General features: G+C 48.3%; 1 protein-coding gene and 2 long non-coding RNA genes across 5 annotated transcripts; 2 read left to right on the top strand and 1 right to left on the bottom strand.

The window, feature by feature from the left end:
- Nucleotides 1-184: 184 nt before the first annotated feature.
- Nucleotides 185-22,820, top strand: GDNF (glial cell derived neurotrophic factor). 3 transcript variants are annotated; one of them, XM_035310765.1, is made up of 4 exons: nt 185-318; nt 1,308-1,680; nt 2,891-3,088; nt 19,904-22,820. In XM_035310765.1, exons 3-4 carry the CDS (start codon nt 2,917-2,919, stop codon nt 20,386-20,388), a joined length of 657 nt encoding a protein of 218 aa, XP_035166656.1. In that variant the 5' UTR covers nt 185-318; nt 1,308-1,680; nt 2,891-2,916; the 3' UTR covers nt 20,389-22,820. The 3 variants fall into 3 exon arrangements, with proteins under 3 accessions (XP_035166656.1, XP_035166657.1, XP_035166655.1); XM_035310766.1 differs by lacking the exon at nt 185-318 and having other exon boundaries at nt 621-1,680; nt 2,891-2,989; XM_035310764.1 differs by lacking the exons at nt 185-318; nt 1,308-1,680 and adding an exon at nt 1,863-1,949.
- LOC118156600 lies at nt 205-1,734 on the bottom strand. Its single transcript, XR_004746328.1, has 2 exons — nt 1,598-1,734; nt 205-715 (listed from the first exon to the last, which is right to left on the bottom strand). It is a non-coding gene; the product is annotated as an uncharacterized LOC118156600 (long non-coding RNA).
- Nucleotides 15,509-18,562, top strand: LOC118156601. Its single transcript, XR_004746329.1, has 3 exons — nt 15,509-15,799; nt 15,949-16,609; nt 16,687-18,562. It is a non-coding gene; the product is annotated as an uncharacterized LOC118156601 (long non-coding RNA).
- Nucleotides 22,821-23,666: the final 846 nt, after the last annotated feature.

Below are 23,666 nucleotides of genomic sequence, written 5' to 3'. Positions count from 1 at the left end.
GGGCGGCAGCTTTCGGTGACAGCTCTGCCGCCGGCCCGGCCGTGCCCAGCACGGAGCTCGTCCTCCCGGTGCCCCCCGGTGTCCCTCGTCCCTGGGCTCCGGTGCCCCGCGGTGTCCCGCTGCCCCATCCCAGCCATACCGCACGCCAAATCCAAAACCCAACCAAACAACAACAACAAAATCATAAAAAAGGAAGGAGCGCGGTGCAGACGAAGCGCTTTATTGGCCGGCGCACAATCCCTGTGCTCTCCCCAGCCGCCCGCCGCGTTAATTTCATAGCACCGGCGACATGAGGACCTCATACCTCCGGACAACTGGGTGAGTCATAAATACAGGGCGCGGGGCTGTAAGCCGAGACTGTTTACGGCCACTTCGCCGCGGCCTCCCGCGCGTCCCCCCGCCGCTGCCCCCCGCGCAGGGGCCGCGCAGCGCAGCGCGGAGCACCCGGGGCACCTGCGGCCGGCGGGGTGCGAGGAGGGGGTGGCGGCGGGGCCGGGGGGGGGGGGCCGTGCCGGAGCTCCGGCAGCCGCCGAGGCTCGGTGTTGGGTTACCCCGGCCCGGCACGGCCCGGCACGGCCGCCGCGGGGCCAAGCGGGTGTCCGCGGGGCTGCGCCGCCGGGCGCGCAGCGCACGGTATGTCGGGCCGGTGACTTCAGCCGGGAGATATTTGGAGGCTCCGCGGGGTCCGGTGCGGGGGGCCAGCGTGTGTTTGGGTCTGAAAGCGAATCAGCGGAGGGCGCGTCACTGCCAAAGGGCCCTATAAATCCATCTGCGGCGCAGAGTCGCCCTGGCAAAGCCCCGGCGTCCGGCTCCGCGCTCCCCTCCGCCCGCGGGTGCGGAGCCCCCCGCGCCTCGCCTCGCCCCCGACCCCGCCCGCGGAGCTCCGGCGGCTCCCGGGGAGCTGGGGCGAGCCCCAGCACCGGCCCGGCCCCCCGCCGCTCCCCGCTTGGATCTAAGCTCTCGCCGCGACGGGACCCCCGCTCTGCAGGAGGAAGCCTGGCTGCTGCTGCTGCTGCTGCTACCGGCGCTACAAATCCCAGCGCCGGCCTCTGATTTTGCCAGCAGGCTGAGGGGGGTGGTGCGATTTTAATTTTTTTCCCCTCCCCTCCTCCTCAGCTGCTCTTATTTTTTATTTTTCTCGTTGTTTTTTTTTTTTTTTTTTTCTCTTTTTTTTTTTTCTCGTTCCCGCCGTTGCGTGCGTGTCCGAGCGGTGCGCGGCTCCCCGCGGTGCTGGACCAGCTGGCGTTACAGGAGCCCTGATGTCTTCATCTGACTCCCCGCAGTTGTTGATGGAGTGTCTTTCTCAGATTTCCAGGCAGGGTCCCAAGAGCAGCACCCAGAGCCAGCTCCCGCTGCCAGGCGGCGCTCCCCGCGGCTCGGGCCGCTCCCGCCGCTGCTGAGCGCGGCCCCGGGGCCGCAGCGGGCACAGACCCCGGCACCGGCCGCGGACACAGCACCTGCGGCGGCCGGGGGTGGCCGCCGGGGCTCGCTTGTGCTGGCGGCTCCCCTCCGCCTCCACGCAGACCCGCGACCTCGCCCCCCTTCCCCACGCCTGCCCCCACCGCGCAAAAGAGGGTCCCGGCGGCCGGACCCCGACCTGGCCCCCCATGCATCGCCCGTCCGGCCGCTCGGCTCCACGGCGTTGATGTCCATCTCGGGTCCGACGAGACCAGCTCGGAGGTGAGGGCGAGGCGGGGGTCGCGGCGGGGCGGGAGGGGTCCCCTCCTCGGGATGCGGGGCACAGGACCGCCCCCCCCTCCCCCGGACGCCCCGGTGGCGGCGAGGTGCGAGGGCAGCACCCGAGCCTGGACGGGCTCCGCGCAGCGGCCCCGGCGGCGGGCAGGGGTCGGAGCCCTGCGGCCGGATCCCCCCGGTGAGACCCCTCCGCTGCCGCCCAGCGGGGCCGGGCCGGGCTGAAGTGGTCCCGGGGCAGCTGCCGGCCCCGGGAGGTGGGTGTCGGGGTGCGGGGAGGGAAAGGGAGAAAGGACGGGGGAAGGAGAAGGGGGAAAGGAAAAGGAGAGGAGAAGAATAAGGAGGAAATGGAGAGGAGGGGAAAATGAAAGGAAAGGGAAATGGGGGAAAAAAGGAAGGGAAGGAGGAAAGGACAGAGAAAATGTGGAGATGGAAGGGGAAAGGAAAACAGGAAGAGAAAAAGGCAAAGAAGAGGAACGGAAAAAAAAAAAAGCAGGAAATTAAAAAAAAATGAAAGGGAAAGAAGACAAGGGGGAAAGGAAAAGGAAAGGAGAAAAGGGGAAAAGAGTGAGAAGAGGGAAAGGGAAAGATAAAAGAGAAAATGAAAGGAGAAAAATGAAAAGGTAAGGGAAAGGGGAAAGCAAAGTGGACTGGGAAAAAGTAAGGGGGGGAAGTAAGGGGGAAAAAGAAAAGAGAGCAGGAAAGGGGAAAAGAAAAGGGGGCAGGGAAAATTAAAAGGCAAGAGCAAAGGTAAAGGAATGGGCGAGGAGAGGAAAGAAAGGAAAGTTTGCCCATAGCACAGCAAAGCTGCGCAGCCTTGCACCCCAGGCCAGCCAGGTCCACCCTGTCCCAGCCCTGGGACAGGTGCCCGGGTGCTGGGGGAGGATGAGCACAAGGTGACCTGGCCGCCAGCACGAGGACATGGTGACACCCACCTGGCCCTGGGCACAGGCCCCTGGGACCTGCCGGCCTGCCCCCAGGCAGCGTGTCTGGGCATAGAATCTGGTGGACACCCCACAGCCCTGATCCCACACTGGGAGGTCCCATGAGATGGGGACAGGAGGCTCTGGGGGTTCACAGCTGAGCGCAGGTTGTTGGCCTGTGCTGTGTCCCCATGGTGTCTCAGGGCTGGTAGGGAAGGGACAGGGCTGGGGGAGCACAGCAGCTGGGAGCTAACCCTACCTCTCCTCCCTGCCAGGGGCCCGTGTTGGAAGGAGATCTAAGATGAAGTTATGGGATGTTGTGGCTGTCTGCGTGGTGCTGCTCAACACGGTCTCCACCTCGCCCCTGCCCACCGGTAAGATGCCTCCCGAGGGGCCCCCTTCAGTGGTAGAGGGGCCTGAAGACGATCTCTCCCCCATCAGCCTGCCGCCTCCCTATGCTGTGCACAGTGACTGTAAGAAACATTCCCCTTTGTAGCCACTGCTGTCTGTCTTGCTAAACCCGCTCCCCTTTGCCCAGTTATCAGGGTGAGGAAGGGACCCCCCTGCTTTCCGCCCCGCATTTCCCTAGGCAGGGCCACCAGCTCTGGTCTGGCTCCAGCAGCTCCAAACCCAGTCATCCTAAAAAGCTTGGGGCTGGAGATGGCAGTGACCCCTGGTCCAGCCTTTCCTTCCCACCAGTGTTAGGATCCCTTTGGCTGAAAAACCCTGAGAGATGGGTAAGTTAGTTGTGTGCAAAGGAGCCATGGGAGGGTCAGGCACCATTCAACACAGGCACTGAAACTCCCTCCCCACCACTTCAGCCTCCTCTTGCTGCTCAGGGTGCCAGTGCAGTTATTCACAGTCTGCAGTGGGCACAGGTCCTGGTGGACACTGTGTGCCGTGCTGCAAGGCACTGTACACATCCTGGTGTGCTGCTGAGTTTTGTTAAATCCTCCTTGAATCCTTATCCAAAAAGCAGTGTGTCCATGTGCAAATTTACAGAAGAGTAGAAGTGGTGGGGCTAGGAGCTTGGTGCAGAGCAATCCACATGAACCAGCTCACAGTAAGACAGCTTACAGTCCAAATGACAGATAATAATAATGCCTCGCTAATAACAGGCCTCCTACGATAGCAGATGCAGGATTTTAACAGTGGTATGTGAGTGTTACGCTAACACTGGTGGCTTTTTAAAGTCGGGTTAATATGGCTCAATAAGAAGCGGCAAAATACCCACACAGATTGTGGAGATGTCCATTTGGCAAAGGCAGAGAGGCAGCCCGGAGGTTGCTCCTTTTGCCCTTGCTCATCCCTTTCCCTGTAGCTCATAGCAGAGAGAACCCAGAGACTGAGGCTCATTTTTATCTCCTTACCGGGAGGCATGTCCTTCCCTGTGGCTGTCGTGGCTCTGGCCACAGGTAGCCCTGTGCTGGTTTCCCTGGGAGCAGCCAGGTTAGTGCAGCACGGAGTTCCCGAGTGGGGAATTGTGCCCCATGGTTCCACTTTTTGTCTACCCTCCAGCATCCCACTCCTTGTTCTCCTCTTGGTCTCTCTCCTCTGTGTCCTCTCCTTGCTTGTGTTTTCCCCCTGCTGGGGCTGCCCCCTCCTCTCCGGTCCCAACCCTGATCCACTGCTACTTAGCTGTGGTGGGGAAGGTACTGGGGCACTGAGTCATCCCACCAGAGGCAGGGATCAGCTTTTTGGGTGCTGTGCTGGTGATGTTAGCACGGGCTGGCGGCAACACCAGCTCTCTGGTGAGAAGAGTGCTAGGTAGGAGGCAGCACAGGGCAGGAGAGCATTAGTGTTCCCTCTTTCCAGGGAGGATGTATTTATGCAGCACCACTTCTATCTTAAAAGCTACTTCTGGGAATGCGGTTCCTTGTGGTTCCTTGCCGGTGTCTCATCAGCAGCTCAAGGGGATGGGTAGCAGTACAGAACTTGTCACTGTTTCCTCCTTTTTTTCTGTGGAATGGGTAAGCAAGGAGGAAGATGAGTTGTGTTAACCTGTTTGGTGGCAGTGTGAACAGCCTGCCTCCTTCCAAAGCCTCTCCTCCCAGGACAGAGAGGGCTCCGAGGTATCTTCAGAACAGTCCTTCCAGAAAGGAGGGTCCCTCCAGCCTCCATCTCCTAACCATGAGGATCCTGTTGGATCCGATGGGCCTGACTGTGAGGGGAGAATACTGGCGCTTGTATACTGGGTCTGGCTGGGATGTTAACTTTCCCTGCAGCAGCCCATACAGTGCTGCGCTCTGCACTTGTAGCTAGAACAGCAGTGGTATCACACTGGTGTTGTGTCTGCTGCTGAGCAGTGCTGGCACAGCATCAGGACTCTCTCTGACCCTCCTAGGGGGTGGGCAAAAAGTGAGAAAGAAACATCAGCAGGGCAGCTGACCTAACCCAACCAAAGGGATATTCCATACCATATGATGTCACACTCAGCAATAAAAGGTGGAAAAAGGAAGAAGAGGGGAGGGGTGGGCTCTCGTTGCGAAAACGTCTGTCCTCCTCCCGAACACCAGCTACGTGTGTTGAGGCCCTGCTTCAAGGACGTGGTCAAGCATCGCTCATTTGTGGGAAGTAGAGAGTAATTTCTTTCCTCTGCACTTCCACATAGCCTTTACTTGTTTTGTTTAGTTATTCCCTTTCCCCCTTCCTCTTCCCCTTTTCCTTTTTTTCCCTTTAGTTGAATTGCTTAATTAATAATAATATTTCCTTAATTATATATATACATATATATATATATATATATTTTCCCCCTCTTTAATTAAATCATCCTTATCTCAACCCGTGAGTTGTTCTTCCCTTTACTTCTTCCCCTCCTCATCTGAGGAGGGGGAGTGAGAGAGCGGTTGTGGTGTTCAACTGCCTAGCACGGTAAAACCACCACAGCGCTGCTCTTCACAGAAGTTGGGAAAAGCCCAGGCTGTTCCTGTGATCTTTGCACAGCAGCAGCACGGCACACTTGTCCAAACGCTGGAGACTCTTCTCTCAGCCGGGTTGCCAAGCTGAGTGAGTCAGGGGAGCCAGGCAGCTGTAAGAAAGTGGTGAAATACTTTGATTCATTTTCACACTGTTTTTGTTGACTTAAAAGCATGTGGTGCCTGAAGAGCAGGCTGCAAGCACGTAGCCCACGAGGCTGATCCCATCCAGGCCCACCCCTCCCAGCATGGCCAATCCCATCCAGGCCAACAAGGCCCATGCGCCTTGTTGGATTAACCACAACCCTGCCCTCAGCACACTTGTTCCTCTCTGCTCACCATTTGGTGCCATGCACCCTTTGGCATGGGGAAGAGACAGAACTATGTACACAAGAGGGGTGGCGGCTGTGTTGCATAGACCTGGTTTCTTCTCCCTGCATCAGGCACGCTCGTGGCCTGCTGGTGGGCCCGCCATGCCTTAGTACCCCTGGGGGCTAGCACCTTTGCGGGAGGCAGCTCAAAAAACTAAGCAGGACAGGGTGCCACATTATAGTGTTTGAAGAGGGGTGAAAGGTTCTGCCCTAAAGTGGTCCCCATGCAGGCTGGTGCGGTAGCTCAGGTCTCTGATATCCATGGGCAGCAGTGGGTTGTGAGATCCAGCCCCACTCCAAGGGGAAGGCCAAACACCTTGCTGGAGCACAGATCTGTTTTCCAAGGCTCTTGACACCTTTCTGCATTCTCGTTTGATGGGATTGCTTTCTCTGCAAAGTGCTCTGGGGTCACCTGATGCTACCCCATCTCTTTCAGGTTGGCTGGAAACCTTCCTTCGTTCCAGCCTACAGGCAAGGTCCTAACCTCCCAGACTGATCAGGTGTAATGTGCTGACCTTTGTTGTTCAGGACAGTAATTAGAGAGGGCAGAGAGAGTTGGCAATTGCAGTCTTCTGCATTTTTCATTGGACTACACGCTGGGGTGAGAGTAGCCTTTGTAACTCTAGTACATTAGAGATGATCCCAGTGTTTCTAAGTGTTTTAGGCATCAGTGCTCATGGGACAGCTTATTTCACGTGAAGGAGAGTACTTGGGGAGTATGTAAAGTTAGAAAGCCCTTCATTTCCCTCATGCTACAGTCTGTAGGTAGATGGACACAATTAGCTTAAATAGTGAATGTGAACAGAGCAAATATAAACCAAATAACTGTAAAAACACTTAATTTGACTTTTATGTGTTTCCCAGCATATAAGTTTTTAACTGCTTGTCCCTGTATAATTGTAATAAGCACATGTGTGAGGGTTGTAGTATCCCAAGATCCAGGGCATGGCATGTAGTCTCTTGATCAAGTGGGCATCTTGAGTATGAGCTAGCAGTATAAATGCAAAAATCATTGAAAAATCTCGTGTTTTAATGGAAAGAGAAGATACTTCTCTGAGTTATAACGACTGGATTACTCCATGGCCACAGGATGGTGAATTATTGTTAGAGTTCCTTTGTCGCGCTATAGCATAACACACCATGTTATATGTGTGTTATACCTCTGTTAAACATTCTTCATATCCCTGCTCATGGGTGTTTAATGTTAAGGTTCTGCATTTATCTGGAATGGAAGTATCTAGAATGAACAGCGTTATTATAGGGCTTCTAAAGGTAAAAACAATATTAAATTATACTTCCAAAATATTGCATTTCATTTCCTACAGTATTTATTAGACAGATTTTGTGTTACAAATCAGAACTCTCATGTTTCAGTCCAGGTTTTCCTGCCCAAAACCCTCACAGTGCAGCAGATGTGCTTTAGTGCAAGACACTCACAAGCCACAGAGGCAACCTGCCCATGCACAGTAAATGCAATGCATCGGAGAGGTCTGCCCCAGCCGAGCAGGTGCCACACTCGTCATTTGATCTGTGTGTATCCAGTGCAGCCGGTGCATCCAGCCACTCTCAGACTGAGTGTGCGTATGTCACTGGGCCAGCATATATATAGTAAAGTTTGTGCGTGGGCACGCCCAGGTTTTCTAGGCATTTAGAAATCTCAAGCATTCAAAGTTGTCTTATTTTCATGTGCAAAATTCATGTGACATATTCTAGGGCACATCTGGGTAAATCCAGATGCGTGTAGCCTTAGAAGCTGTTCTTTCTGCAGTCACGTATATCTCCTGAATATACTCCCCTGAAGGGTGTTCAGAGACCTAAGGAGAAAATGATTGAAATGCAAGAGAATCTGGTTTTATTCTCATTTTAACAGTTATCCTTTGTTTAAAGTTTTATGTCTTTGCTCCTTTTCTTTTTAGGGGGCCTCAAAATTTTTCCAGTGGAAGTGTGGATCCTTTTAGATGTTTTGCAGATGTGGGTTGCTAGATAACATACCTCAACATGCATTTCTTGGTCACCTTTTGTAGGCCTCTTGAATGTATTTTAGAAATCCTTGTCAGCTCTGTGATGAGGCTATTGATGGATTGCTGGGAGAGGCATTATTTGTCTACTAGAATAGGATCCTCAAAATTATAGGCTGCAGTGACTATGTAAGTTTTAGTATTCCTGCATAAGGCAGATATATAATATTTAAAGTTACAGAAGCTGAGAGAAGCCATTGGGGTCATCAAGTCCCATCCACGAAAATCAATGCTCACCTGAACATGAGCCAGCAGTGTGCCCAGGTGGCCAAGAAGGCCAACAGCATCCTGGCTTTATCAGGAATAGTGCAGCCAGCAGGGCCAGGGAGGTGATCATCCCCCTGTACTCTGCTCTGGTGAGGCCACCCCTCAGGTGCTGTGATCAGTTTTGCGCCCCTCACTACAGGAAGGACATCAAGGCCCTGGAGTGTGTCCAAACAAGGGCTACAAAGCTGGTGAAGGAAGCTGGAACACAAGTCCTGTGAAAAGCAGCTGAGGGAACTGGGGTTGTTTAGTCTGGAGAAGAGGAGGCTCAGGGGAGACCTTATTGCACTCTACAGCTACCTGAAATGAAGGTGTGGGGAGCTGGGGGTCAGCCTCTTCTCACAGGTAACTGGTGATAGGACATGAGGGGAATGGCCTCAAGTTGTACCAGGGGTGGTTCAGGTTGGAAACCGGGAGACATTTCTTCTCAGAAAGAGCAGTCAGGCACTGGGATGGGTTGCCCAGGGAGGTGGTGGAGTCACCATCCCTGGGAATGTTTGAGGAAAGGTTGGACGTGGTGCTTAGCGACATGGTTTAGTGGGTAACATTGGTAGTAGGGTGATGGTTGGATCAGATGATCTTGGAGGTCTTTTCCAACCCCCATGTTTCTATGATTCTATGATCTAGTGCAAATATCCAGTCCTCATCCCTCGCCAACACACACACACTACCAAGAAACTGTAACTTAAAACTTGGAGTACAGAGGCCAAACCCCACGTAATGACACTTGCTGAAGATTCTCATACTTCCATCACAATAAGTTAATGACAAGTAATAAATGAGCATACAAAATATTGTGACATAACAATGTTCAGGATCATCAGACATCTAATGAGGCCACTGACACACTAGTACTGGTAGAATGGTGGACACTGCAGAATGGTCATTTGACAAAAACAGCTGTAGTTTCTGAGCAAATACTACTTGGTAAGGGGAACCAAAGGAAAGATTTCAATGGTTGTTGGCAATCCAGTCTTGCTTACAGAGAGAAGAAAGAAAATAGAATCAAAAATATATATTTGAGACAGGTACAAACAAAGTATTAAGATACAAAATATGTCTGGTTTTAAGATCAAGGACAGAAAATGAATTATGTAAGACATTTCAAATATCAGCATTTTTTTAAGGAAAAAAACCATAGTGTATGACTTAGCAGATATTTAATCATCTGCCTTGGTCTGTATCTGTTGGCACAGCACTTACACTGAAAACTGCAGGCGCATTTCTTTGAATTCAGTGGGATTCGTACAAATACTTTAATGATTATTGAGGCTTAAAAAGAAGCAAACACTGGATTCAAAATACTTGTTTTTCTGTGTGTGGGCAAGGCAGGTATGCCAGAACTTCTCAGGTGGCCACATTTTTTGAGGCAAGCTGGTCTTATCCCCTTCATCTAACAAGCTACATACAAATATCTGGACTATCTCTGCTCCCATCCCAAACAGATCAGATTTCTTTGACAAAACCAGCAACGATTCACAGAATTTCTGACAAGGAGGCATGTGTCCAGCATAGTGGCTTGGAAGGAGGCAGAGCTTTTCAGAGCCTCGCTGCCTCTGAGCAGCCACCAACACCATCTGACAGGTCATGGTCCACACATCCCACTGTGACATCTCCTGCAGCAGAGCAGGAGCACCTGCTTGGGAGCCATGAACTGATGAATATCATACAAACATTTTCAAAACTGTAGTGTTAAAACTTTACATAACATTCCTATTGCAAAAAGGTTGAAATTCAGGAAGCAAATTTATCATTTATAGGCCAAATCAAAATCTGACAGCAGCAGAGATTGTCCCAGCAGGTTCATCAGTCATGGCTTTGCCCACATGGCTATGCTTTCCTGCTCCAGGATAGAGACAGGGACAGGGCCCCTTCCTGCTGCATTGCTGCCTGTGTTTGTTCCTTGGCATGGCCCTAAAGCCAGGAGATACAGTGTAGGAGCATCCCAGGTGCAGCTGTTTGCTCGGAGTTGTGTTGAGCTGTTGTGGAAGCAGTGCTCCTGCTGTTTTATCAGTTGTGCTGCTCAGGTTCAGAGAGCTGGCATCGAAGTGGTGCTGTGTGACCCATGTGGTGAGGGCTGGTCTGGATCACTTCTGCACCAGCAGTGCTAAAGACAGTTTCTTTTTATTACCAGCAGTGTTTCCTCCATTTAAGTCTCCATGCAATGCCTGTTAGCTAGCTGCATGCCCTGTTACTTAGAGGTCACAAGTTTCAGGTCCCAGTACTTCTTTAAGGCTTCTTTAAGGCTGTCTCAGGGATGGAACAAAACCAATAATTAAGCATAAACCCAACTTGCAATGGGAAGCTATAGGTTTGCAGTATGGTATGGATCTGGAGGTGTATGAGACCTTAGTGAGGAGATTTGGTGGGCAATAAGTCGGGTATGTTCCTCACTGAGGCTTGGCTCCTGCTCCATCACTGGCTTCAAGCAGAGAACATCCACTTTGACTCTTTTTCCCTTTTTACACTGTTCATTCTGTAACTTCTTCAGGTGCAGAGACTGCCTTGTGTGCGCTTGAATACAGCCCCTGTGCAGTAAGACCAGGACAGGGTCCGAGCAGCTACTGCAGGAGCTGTATCAAAACCTCAGGAGCAAGTGCTGAAGGGCTGTCTCTTCCTTGGTGCCTCAGAGCTGGTTGTTCAAAGCTCGCAGTCAGAGGTGAGACCACATTCACCTGCTGGTCCCTTGCTACCTGACTGCAAGATGTGATACCCCTTTGACCACCCTCACGGAGGCCAGAGGAGGTGCTCAGCCCCAAATAAATTTGTGGATGACTCCCATTTGGACCACATTAAGAGTAAGAAACTCTTGTGGACTGGTCAGCTTGCAAGACATCTTCCTTCACCTCACCCAATTCACCTGGCCTTGCTTTTTCTTCCTGTTACCAAGCCATTCCCCCACTTGCAGCAATTGTGATGGTCTGCTTGTTTCTGCCTTATCTTCTCCTGCTGGGAACCACAGAGAGAGGTTCCCTGGGGAAACTGAGCATCTCATACCCATGAGAAAGCAGGCAAAAGATGCAAGGGGAGGCACCAAGCATGGTCATGTGAAAATACAAAGTACTCTGTAGGTTCAGCAGTGTGACCAACATATGGGAATTGGCAGGGTGACAAAGAGAAAGTTGTCTGCTCCATGACGAACAAGCACATCTTGTTGAACCCTGTGCCTATTTCCAGTATTGCCGTATCATACCTGACTGGTGTGAGTGTCCCCAGGTTACTTAGCCAAGTTACTTAGCCCTTTGCCCTGATGAGAGACAAGTGACACCAGTGGGAGGCTCCATTTCTGAGACCTTTCTGCATATGAGCAGGGACGCGGTGTTTCCTGGGAGCTGGCAAGGCAGGGAGCAAGGCAGTGAACGAGAACTGTATTAAACATTTAGAGATGAGGTGACCTGCTGTCTTTGATGCTCTGTTACCTAATGGACACAACCAACTGTTTTCCATTTCACTCTTAGCCTTGCAGATTTTCATGCAAGGCATGAAAGCAAAGTCATTCCTCAAAGAGGCAATGTTTTAATTGCTTAAATCCTGAAAACATTTTAGTGTAACTAGTTTTAGCAACTGCCTTTCATTTAAAGCCTGTGTGATGAGCTTTGTTTTCATGAGAAGTACTTCATTTTCAGTAAAATACATATTTTATCCCCGTCATAGTTCACATTTTATTCACAAAGATGAATGAACATAACATGAGTATTTTTGGTTCACTAAGGTCACACTTCCACAAACAGGTTACTCCAGAGGTCTCCTAAAATATGCCTTTGTGGTATGAGATGGAGAGATTCCGTGTTGTAGAGCTTGTCCACTTTAATAAGTACCTGAAAAAATTACAACAAAGAAAGCTAGGAATAAAATAATTAATGAATAAATGGTATACCAGAGTCATCTTCATAAGCAGTGAAAACATGAGGCTGGTTCATTGCAGTTATAATTAGAGGCACATGACTTGTATATTTCCCACCAGCAAATGATCTAAGAACAAACATCTTTGTGATTATAACTTTGGAGGAAACTTAAAATTAACCAGGAAAGAAAGGAAATTAAAATATTTTAGTTAAGGGCCCAGATGAAAGTACCAGAACTGTTTTTGAAAAAGGGCCATCTGATGTTAACACAGATCTGGATCTGGGTTTTCTAAATAGTGCTTATCATTATAATTAGCTGGATTAAATCCCTTGGACTTTGAAATCTTACTTTAAACAAGAGTCTGAATGCTGCTATTTGAGCTTCTCTAATTGAAAGACAGCTGTGTTTAAGTGAAATATTATCTTGGTAATTGTATTAAATGTTTAGCATGATGTTTTGATGTAGTTGTTACACAATACCACAAATATATGCATAAAAGATACAATGTAAAACAAAAGTACAATTTTATCATTTTTAGTATACCTTATGTGAGTTTCATTCAATCACTTTTACTCAGGATATGCAGAGTGCCAGATGATACTGCAGTGACATGCTTATGTTTACCCAAGATCAATAGAGAAAATGGTTCTGTAAATACAGTTCCCAATACCTTCTAACTTCAAGTTTTATGAGATTAGAAATAAAAAGGAAAAGCTGCTTATATAATTATTATTTTGTAGTTAATAGAATTTAAGCCTTTCTTGTAAGCCATAATAAACAGCATGGTTAGAGACTGTAGTTAGCCTTTTAAATCCATAACCAGCCACTAAAATGAGTAACTGGATTTTTTTCTCTCAAAAGCTGAAGATCCATCTGTTCCCACTGAAACCAATTTGTGGTCAGGTACAAACCAAGGGTTTCTCGCTCTACCATGCTGGGTTACTGCCACTGCAGGGGAATATTTGGCTTTAAAATAAATCTGTTGCTAGTGAAATCAAAGGAATAGTTTTACGAAATGTAGTTTTGATCCCATTTGAACAGACAGAAATAAAATGTCCAGTTTTTCCTTAATGGAAACATTTTTTTTCTGAGAATGTGACGAGCTTGCTTTGGATATTCGTTTAGACCTACTTTATGTACGAGTCTGTCTGACCACTGTTTAGTGTTCTAAAAAGTGCAGGCACCAGATCCCTCTCCCGCTGGCACATGGTGTCTCTAATTAATTGGAAATGCAACAGCAGGCTCTGGGGCTGCAGCAGAGAAAGTGCCCAGAAGAAGGCTCATTTCCCTGTGTGCCCAAAGCAGGGTTCTGGGTTGGCTTTCTGCAGGGACTGGTGGGGAGTTCTGGGGGCGTTTGCTGCAGGAGCCTGCACCCGTTGCCAGCTTTTACAGTGCCCAGGGGACAGGGACCATGCTGGGGACAGGAAGGTCAAAGCCTCAGGTTCTGGAGAGCAGCAAGTGAGGCAAGAATTTGGTTATGCTTTCAACAGGGAAGTTCCTAATGTGGGTCAAAATCGTAGTCTGATTGTGTCCTGTTTTGACTCTAAAGATTCAAAAAGCAAGCAGACAGCTTGCAGACAGCAAATAGAAGGTGCAAACACTCTTGTTTTCTAAGCATCTTATTTAAAATGGGTCTAATTTGTTTACTTTTTTTTTGACTCCCAGGGTTTGGGATATCCGGTGTTGACCAACTCTCCTCCCAGCCGGGTCACTTTCTGGATGCCTGTGTTTAGCAGTCCTGTGCTGTTTCATTCTTTCCTTCTTTGCTTTTTTACCCTTTTTTCTGATCCTTTGAGAAATATCTGGCAGATCTACAGCCCTGGTTCAGCTGGACATGGAAGATAGAGCTGCCCCAAAGCAGAGTGACTGCCATTCATAGCCCCTGCTCTCGACACTCCAGCACTAGAAGGCACACTCATGCTGTTGTTACCACCAGAGGAGAAGGCTCTGCCTGCTCCTGGCTGAGATGTCAGGTCTTTGGCACAGCATTGAAAGAGGGAGCTGCAGGAGAGCGAGATGTGGATGCCCCCTCCCTGGAAGTGCTCACATCCAGGCTGGATGGGGCTTTGAGCAGCCTGGTCAGGTGGGAAGTGTCCTTGCCCATGGCAGGAGGTTGAAACTGGGTGATGTTTAAGGTCCCTTCCACCCCAGACCATTCCATGACTCTGTGAACAGGAGCAGGGCACGTGCACTTTGCCACAGCTCCTGCTGGGGTACCGCCACCTGCCCCATGCTCCTGCTGGCAGAGGTGCTAAGCAGAGGTGATGCTAACAAATATATATACCTGGAATGTGAGAGGGTCAAGGGAAGAGAAAGTAGAACGAGGGGTTTAATGCCATGGGAAGGAGAATCTCAGCGGCGTGGTATTCTGAGAGGTCAGCAGTCAGGAAGTGGCTCTCAAAAACATGATGTAAACCCCAAACAAAACCTCATGACTTTACACCAGTCTTGTGAGTGTTCATGGTACCCTGTTACTTACAACAGGGTGGGGCTCAGCCTTGTCACATTGCCCCCCTAGAGCCTGTGAGCCATTCTGCTGTGAGCAGGGTACATGGAGACCATGTGCCCACCAAGGAAAATTTTACATGTCCAGGATGCACAGTCTCTCCCTCAGGGAATGCCTGCTTTGAGGTGTGTCACACAGATGTACCTATGAGCCAACCTGACTAACCTGTATTGAGCACATGCTGTTGTGGGCTATCCTGTGCCATCTTATCTTACCCTATATAGCTTCAGATTTTTTAATTTTGATCCTTTTACACCCTGGAGCCAGCGAACAGGGACTGCTGCTCAGAAAAGATTTTGCTGCTTTTGTTCCCGTAGCATCTGAGAATTTTCTGCTGGCACTTTGTACATCTTGACAAGCATCTGTCATGTTTGTTCTCTCAGCTTTTCCACCAGAAGGGAGGTGTTGTCAGTAAATCAGTTTGTTTTGAAAAAAAATGTGTGTGTAATTATATATATTTGTACATGTGTATGTGCAAATATAACACACACATATGCATGTGCCAACTGTGTGTTTAATAGGTAGGGATAATAGGGGATAATAGTCGTCTTTTTTTCACAGGGATGTGCAGAAAGCCCTTCCTACTGCACAGTCAAGCCAGCAAGGTCCATGCAGTGTTGTGTATTAGAGAAGCATAGCTGCCAGGCTGTAGACTTTAATTCTGAGACTATAAATGGTTTTCAAACTGTTTGCAACGGAGGGGTAACTAACTAAGGGAGAACATGGCTGAATCGAGTGCCTTTTTTCAGGGTACTAATCAGCCCTGGATGCCAAGGCAGCCCCTCAGAGTGTGCTGATGTTCCCTGGCCATGCAGCCCAGCACCCCCTTCGCCCCCAGCAGCACTTACTGCAGTGCATGGACCAAACAAGTACTCACCACTCAGTGGCTGTGGTGTGGGGAGCTCTCAGCACCCCTGGAGCACATCTACTGAGTGCACCTCAGGCTGGGATGGTCCTGCTGTCTGTCTTATTGCTTATTCATGTATGATATCTGGTGGTAACTTAGCACTTACCTCTAGTGCCATGTTTCAACCCATCACACTTTTTGTTAATGACAGCATTTCTGCTTGGTTGCCCAGCATCCTACTTCAGCATTTTATTTACAGACTGTCCTGGCTGTCGAAACTCTGCAAGCCACTCTTCGTGGATATGCAGAAAACTAGCGCCAAGCCACTCCAGTCAGTGTAAGTCCCACTGCTTGGGCCCATCACTTAGTGGTCGCTGGGTCCAGCTGCACTTGATGCTGTACCAAGGGCACAGGTCCGTGCTGTTGAGTGTGTTGAAACTCGGCCTTGTGGGACTCTGTTCAATTGTACCAACCAGAGGCTGGCTGACAGCCTGGATGAGAGGTGTTCCTCAAGTAGTACTAAATTACAGAAGGAACTTGGGGCACGTCTGCACTACAGCTGGAAGGTGCCAAAAGGCACATCACTGCACTGATAGTGACAAGTTGGGGCTTCACAGGTAGAGGGTGATGTTGCTTATGACAGCTTGCAAGGATTCACCACATGGCCCAGTAACACAGCTGCCATTGTGTTTAAAATCATGTACACGCATAGTCCTGTAACAGCATGTGCAGTGGTAGGTAGGCAGACACTGTCTGGGCAGACACTGATGGGTCCAACACATTTCCTCAAGGAGGTCTATGTGCCCACCATTCCCACAGGTTCCCAAATATCACCTGCATGCCTCCTCTCTCCTCTGGTGATGTAATCCCCAAATTCTGAGGGTCACTGCAGGAGTTCTCTGGACTGATTTGGATATCTGCTTGGGATGTTTTCCAATTCCCTGGGCTGAAGGGGAAGTCCACCCCTGAGACAGAAAATTGGCATTCATCATACTCACAGTGCTGGCAGCCCTCCCAGTGAGTATCCCAAGTGGCCTGATGTTGCAAGAGGGGATGAGCTGAGAAGGGATCTCCAGCTCCTTTAGCTGCATTGGCCACACACACTTCATCCCTGGTTACAGGTTGGAGTCCTTCCTGTGTGGTTTATGTTAGAGCCCTGGTGAGATCAGTGGAGTCAGTCGTGCTGCTAATTACCCCGTTTTCTGGTTGCAGCAAGTCTATGTGCAAGTCCAGGGTTTTGCTGCACCCTGGTATGCTTCCCTGATTGTTGTGTTTTGGTCTCCTTGTGTCACACTTGCTACAAGGCTTGGGCCTCTAGTTGTTACCCAGTCAGCATGGTTATTTGTCTACTTTTTCCCTTTTGCTTCCACCTTCTCCTGTGTTGACACCCCATGCCTGTGTTAGTGTTGCATAGGTCTCCCCTACAATGTGTTTCCTGCCTCTTAGTATCACAGGCCACTTTGCAGTGCAGAAGGCTCTCAGTGACATTAGCTCCCTTGGTGCAGCTGGGGTCATGATCTTGCATGAACCAGGACAGATGTCAGCATGGGCTCCAAATGGGGCATGGTCCACAGCATCGGCCTTTTCCCCTCTTCATCTACTCTCCAGGGCATATTTCGCTAGCCTAGGTAGGACAGTGCTTCAACCCTATAGCTGCCAGGTTAACATTAATAAATGAATTAGACTCCTGCAAATAGCACCATCGCAGGGGTGAGTGACATCTTTGCACCTGAACTGCAAGCAGTTTAAAAACAGGATGCCCAAGTGGGTTGTTATTTCTTCGGGTAACCCACAGTTTTGCTTCTCCCTTCTTAGGTGGGAGGAAACACTTCCCACACTGCATCAGCAGCATACCAGGCTTGAGATAAGAATGAGACTGGAGGTTTCAGACAAGGGTCTCCAGGCTGGTTTTCCCTGTAACAATCTCCCATCTTCTTCCTGATGGTTGATTGCTGCATGCATTTTGCTGAACCCTGGTATGCTTCCCTCATTTTTGTGTTTCAGTCTCCTCGTGTCACACTTGCTACAAGGCTTGGGCAAGGAGTATGTGACAGATGTGTGGGCTGGGGGAGTCACAGTAGTACAGGTGGGGTAATTTCAAAGTGAGAGTAGAGAATGGCACAGCCAAAGCTATCTCTTTAGGGAGAGATATCTTTCCCTATGGGGTTATTAGTGAGTTTCTGTGTAAGAAACCTGGAAACCACCCGGTCCCACAGCAACAAGAGCAAGTGCCTCCTGCCACAAGTGCCTCTCCTTCCATATCTGTGCCAGGGACATGCTTGTATTTCAGCAGTGGGTTCTGGGCCAGCTCCAAGTGGGTTGTCTTTCTTGACCGGGTCTAGCATGGAGTCTACCTCTTCTTGCCTTTAAGGAATGTAGCCTGCCTACCACCTTGACCAGGACCTTGCTCAGTAGGGCAGTATTTATATGGTGTGGACAGACCAGCCTGTCCTGCAAGAGCCAATGGCTGCACCTACCCATGCTACCCCCAACAGTAGGTATGGCTCATAGTGGGTGTTTTGGTACCTGATACAGAGGTAGTGGCAGAGGAGTGCCCAAAGGGTGCACTTGCCATTCGTGAACAAGACTATGGGGCTTGGCACAGGACCCTGCTTTGTTCAGGTCCCATATGGCTGTGTAAGTAGCAGACATCCCTTCTTTGTGTCTCTTCAGAGCCACTGGTCTTAGTGATTGTTGCCTTTAGCATGCATACCTGTAAAACAAAGTGGAATTCACTTTTCCCAAGTCCAAACTCTTCAGTTTATAGGATCACACTTCCCATGCATCACTCTCTTTATGTGAAGGTACACGATCACCTGCCTTCACTACTGCTTTACCAATCTGCACTATTTTGCTGGAGCCATCCATGAAAAGCTGTGTATTTCTGATCCATCCCTCTGAAAGGGTGCCACTAGGCTGTGGCTGCTTTGGGGAGGGGTCTGTACTCATCCTTAAGTGCAGACATGCTGTGTTTCAGCAGATTTTTACACTAACAGAGCTCACATCTTGCCACAGTGGGAGGCAGCCATGTATCTTCCCCACTTCTGTGAACAGGGTCAATGCATTCACATGTGGGCTGGGAACATTTGCTGCCTGGTCTCCCACCAGGGCTCCTGTCTGTTATAGTGCTCATTAGGGAAATGTAGCACAGAGCTGTTGCCTGCAGAGCTGTTCCTGTCTCATCTGTCTGTAACAGCCACAGTGGCCTAATGAATACACCAAGCCCTGTCCAGGCACACCAAATCAGGCATAATTTTTCCCATTATTTGCAGTTCTTGGGCCATTTTTAGAGGTCCCATTCTGGAGCCCTTTTACACCCTTGTGGTGTGTGAACCTAGTCCACTGTGAGGGTGGGTACTTAGGAGTTAAGTACAGAAAGAAGCATCCTCTTATGTTTTCCTGCAAAAGAAGTGAATCTTCAAAGACTCGATTTTTGGCAATAAGAATGGGAGAAAAAATCTTAATACTGCAGCATTATTTAAGTCTTTAAGATACATTCATTAACAATACAAAATAAAGGCAACTAGATATGGGCCCCTGACAGCCTGACCTGTCATTAAATCACTGTCTTCACTAAAACAAATCACACTGAAGGATTTAATCCATGGGAAGATTTCAGATGTGATGTTATTCCAAATCATGATGAAAAACTGAGAGCTCAGAACATTTCAGAAGAACATATTCAATTTCGCCCTTCTTGAAGAGGTTCATTCTACTAGTGTCAAAACATTTCATTGCCTTTAACATTTAATTTACTTGAATAATTTGTCTCTGGTAGAGTACATACCAAGTGAAAAATGCAATAGATAATTTAACTTCATAGAAAGAAAATGCATTAATAAAATTTCCCTTGAAAATTAACATAATACTTCTATTACGACCTATTTCTACTCAGTCTAATAAGCATCTGGTGATACAAAATAGTTCTACAAGATAATTTTCAAAAGCTCTGATAATAATTATCCCCTGAAAGCATTAAAAAGCAGGCATTCAGCCAAGAATAATAGCTTAGCCTGGCACCCCAGGAAATTTCTCCTTCTGTCCTGCCCCAAACCCTTATCAATAGGTGGCTTTAACAATACTAACCACTGCTGGTGTGAAAAGACAACTAACAATTAAAATCACAAAATTGCATCAAAGAAACCTCATCTCTTTGCTGCTTGCTAGGAAGAGCCTGTGTAACTCTGTACAGTAGCTTTATCCACCCAAAGACTAATATTCATATCATGACATTTTGACAGAGTTCCCTTGATTTTGACAAACCCTCGATTTTGACAGGATTCATTCAATACTGAAAGAAGAGCCAGAGTGCTACCAAGCATAAGCAGACACCTGCAGAGATACATACATATCTCATTTCTTTTTCCCCAAATGAGTATCCAAATTCCCCTCAGTTTTAGCGTGTCTGAAGTAAAGGGCAGAGGAGCTTGCATGTGTCTTGTGTTTTTGAGCCACAAACTGACAAACTTCTCTTCATGACATGTGACATGTGACAAAGCATTTTCTCTCTTTCTCAAACAGCTAATATGCCAGAGGATTATCCAGATCAGTTTGATGAGGTAGTGGACTTTATCCAAGCCACCATTAAAAGACTGAGGAGGTCACCAGATAAACAGACTCCAATTTTTTCTAGGCGGGAGAGGAACCGGCAAAACGCAGCCATGAACATAGAGAATTCCAGCAAAAAGGGAAGGAGGAATCCAAAGGGCAAAAATCGGGGATGTGTCTTAACAGAAATACATTTAAATGTGACTGATTTGGATTTGGGATATGAAACCAAAGAAGAGCTTATCTTCCGGTATTGCAGTGGATCTTGTGATGCAGCTGAGACTACATATGACAAAATTTTAAAAAATTTAACCAGAAAGAAAAAACTAGTCAATGACAAAGTGAGGCAAGCTTGTTGCAGACCCACAGCCTTTGATGACGACCTGTCCTTTTTGGACGATAACCTGGTTTACCACATACTGAAAAAACATTCCGCAAAAAGGTGTGGATGCGTCTGACACTTGCTCACTGGAGGCGGCTCCAGTTTTGCATTCCTGCCATGATGCAAAGAGAGGGACCAAGGTTCCCAGGGAAGCGTCTGCTCAGAGTGGAGAAAAGAGGACCAAGAACGCAGAGAGAGGGGGCGTGGGAGCCCGGGGAGCACGAGGCCGCCTAAAAGATGGAGGCTTTTGAAGTCCTACAGGAAAGTAAATAAAAGCTCGGTTGGAGATGTCGATGGCTGGATGGCATGCACGCTCCCGTTCCCATTTGACACAGTCCACCACCAGTGAGACTCGGATCCATGAGGAACGTGCTTAAAAACACAACCCTGCAGTACCACACTGTGGTGCGGTCACCCCCACCTGTGCCAGGAAGCTGAGCTGAGGAGCATCTTAGGGGTACCCTGCTCATCCCCTGTGCCCTCAGCTCAATCGAAAGACACGTTGCGCTGTTGCTCGTTGGTTCCTCAGCACTTAGGACCACTTTTAAACTATAGAAAGATTAATCTAAGATGGTATCGAGCAAAAGTCAAAATTTCCAGGCTCAAGTTCTGCAGGGCCAGTATTGGTACAAAGCAAAACATTTACACTTACTGGTTAAGTTTGGCTATTTCTATCTCATGTTTCTTCAAAGCAAGTGTAGGATTTCATTCTTCTGCTACCTATGAGAACAAGTTGAGTTTTTAAGCACTTCTTCCTAGTATAGTAAGAGATAAAACAAGCCTGGCTTACACAAAACGTGTTTCTTTTGGTTTACAAAGGACTAATGTTACTTGGGTAACTACATTTGTATTTGGTCATTGTGAGTGAGCAGAGACTACTTGATGCAATGCATCCGTTCAGAGACATAAATATACAGAAGATATTTATTGAGATTAAGTTATTGTTATTTATTACAGTTTGGTAATGAGTCTCCTTTCCTTATTTATTAAAGTTTCTTTTCAAAGGTGCCAAAGTAGAAGGTGCTTGGAAGATACAGAGAGACAACTAAGTTGGGAACAACGGTCCATGCTTTTGAAAGTGTTAACTTGAATGCAAAAAATCACTTACTTTACCTTTTTTGCTTTTAAACAAAAATCTGATTATGTTCACAGAATGTAGTGCCAAAGTCTGCAGCCCTTCCTCCTGCTCACCAACACTTCTGAAAGTGACTGCAGTCATACCAGTGCAGGAGCAAACACGGCTCTACATGAGTGAGGGTCGCAGGACTTGGATCAACATTAGCCATTTGTTAGACAAACTAATTCTAGTCATATTTAAAATGTAGCCACATTTTTTCTCACACTTTTTGCCAACTGACCTCGTATAACTATTGACAAATGGAAATTAATCACATTTAGCCTTATAATTTCTTGTTGTATTTATTTAAGCTTTTCCTTCCGTATTTCCATATAGAAAAGGTTAAATCCCTCTTATTAGTTAGCCCTGGATTTAATATAGCCTGCAGGTAAACAATTGCGTTAAATAACCAAAGAGTTTTATATAATTTACTAAAACATTACAGGATCATACCCACACAGCAGAGCAATCTGAGTTTCCTTACAGTGAAGGGGATAGTACAGCAAAGGCATTTGTACCTGACCGCTCTCTCGTTCTGGAGACTATTTTCCTTGAAGGAGCAGCAGTACAGGTCACTAGACATACCTGACAATCGGTGAAGCATCAACTCACACAAAACCAAAAAAAAAAAAAAGGAAGAAGAAAAAAAAAAACAGCTGAAAAACTAAAAGGATGGTCTGACCTTTTATCTCATGCATGCAATGACTCTCTTCACTCATTTTGCCTTGGGCCCCTAGGGCACCAGACAAGAAGGCTCTAGTGGTCAAAAAAGTCCAGAACACACCTAGAAAGATGTGCATTGTCTGCAAAATATAATTCATCCCTGACCTCCGCTGCTTTCACCGAATCAGAGAATTGTAGGGGTTGGAAGGGACCTCAAGAGATCATCAGGTCCAACCCCCCAGCTTTCTTGGGCTGATGGAGGCAGCACAGAGGCCACCCGCAGGGCCATGGGGATACCTCAGCCCCTGTGCTGGGCAGGGCACAGCTGAGATGCCACCATTGGCATCAGTGTGATTTGGGCACTATCAGCCCAACCTGCCAGGCCGGGGCTGAGTTGCCCTGCGGGGTGGTTGGCTGGGCGCAGCGCTCAGGGGTGCACAGCCCCTGCTGCTCAGCACTTGCCCCCACAGCATTGTCTGCGCAGCTCAAAGAGGCTGCCACCAAAGCAAATCACTATGTTCAAAATACAAAAGGGTAAAGTTTGTGATTTTTTTTTTTTTTTTTAGACCTTATTAAAAACAGGAGTGTGCTTCTCTGGAGTTTTTTACTTCACCTGCGATTTATGTCTCAGTCATTTGTGTTAATCAACCAAAGTTCTCTACAGACTTTATTTTTGTACAATATTCATTTTATAACTTTTTACAAAATAAAACTCATTTCTATTGTTACCTGGCTGTTGCTTGTGCTTCTTCCGCATTGTTCAACTTCTGAGCTAGAGCACTGCCCAGTCCCCAGCTGTGTGGAGAAACAAGAAGTCCTCTCTGCATGGGAGCTTTCCTCTTCTGTCTCTCCACCAGTCAGCCAGAAACGTCTGTAACCTCTTTGTAAAACATAACATCAATGAGTGATGTGACTGCAATAAGTGTCTCCAAAACACATGGCACAATAAGAGGCCGGGTGGCAGGCTTGAAGCCCGGCGTTACCCGAGCTGTGCCTTGCCTGTGCCAGGCTGCGGCATCGTTGTGGTGGCCTTGGCTATGCACAGCTGCCATTCCTGTGCTCAGGGGAGATCTGCATTTTGCTTTTCTAACCCGGGCGTTGCATCAGTTGGACTAAGTTCCATCCACTTTGGCAGTCATTTTCCCTTCTTCTTTAAATAGGAAAATACCACTTGAATTTTTCTTTTCCGCCACCATCATGGAAAAGATGAGGGAGGTTTTATGGCTGTGGCCAACAGCTTTTTCTCAACAGTTTTAAGTGCTACAGTTCCCATCATAGTGTCAATAAACACATGCATTTACAGGTTTTGACACCGGGCTCCATGCACTCCTCGAAACTGCTAAGGAGAGGAGGAGGGAGTATGTGAGCAGCGAGCCAGTGAGCAGGAGGCTTCCAGGGCTCACTGCAGATCAAACACTCTTTCTCTTAATGTACAGCATATGGATGCCTTGGTTTCATTTGTGCTGAGTGAGGCCATGCACGCAGCTCTAGCACAGCCGCTGGAATGCAAAGTAAGACTCGACAGCACTGCGGCTGTGCTGGAGGCACGCGGAGCTGGAGGCATGGTTCCTTAC

The sequence above is a fragment of the Oxyura jamaicensis genome, chromosome Z (genome assembly GCF_011077185.1).
Source record: "Oxyura jamaicensis isolate SHBP4307 breed ruddy duck chromosome Z, BPBGC_Ojam_1.0, whole genome shotgun sequence".
Classification (NCBI taxonomy): Eukaryota; Metazoa; Chordata; class Aves; order Anseriformes; family Anatidae; genus Oxyura; species Oxyura jamaicensis.
This window is presented reverse-complemented; position numbering and strand designations above follow the sequence as displayed.

Excerpts from the sequence above, each read along its gene's own strand:
- GDNF (XM_035310765.1), top strand. The coding sequence starts at position 2,917 with ATGAAGTTATGGGATGTTGTGGCTGTCTGCGTGGTGCTGCTCAACACG. Across the intron at positions 3,089-19,903 it reads CTATGCTGTGCACAGTGACT|CTAATATGCCAGAGGATTAT; the intron begins GTAAGAAACATT and ends TTTCTCAAACAG.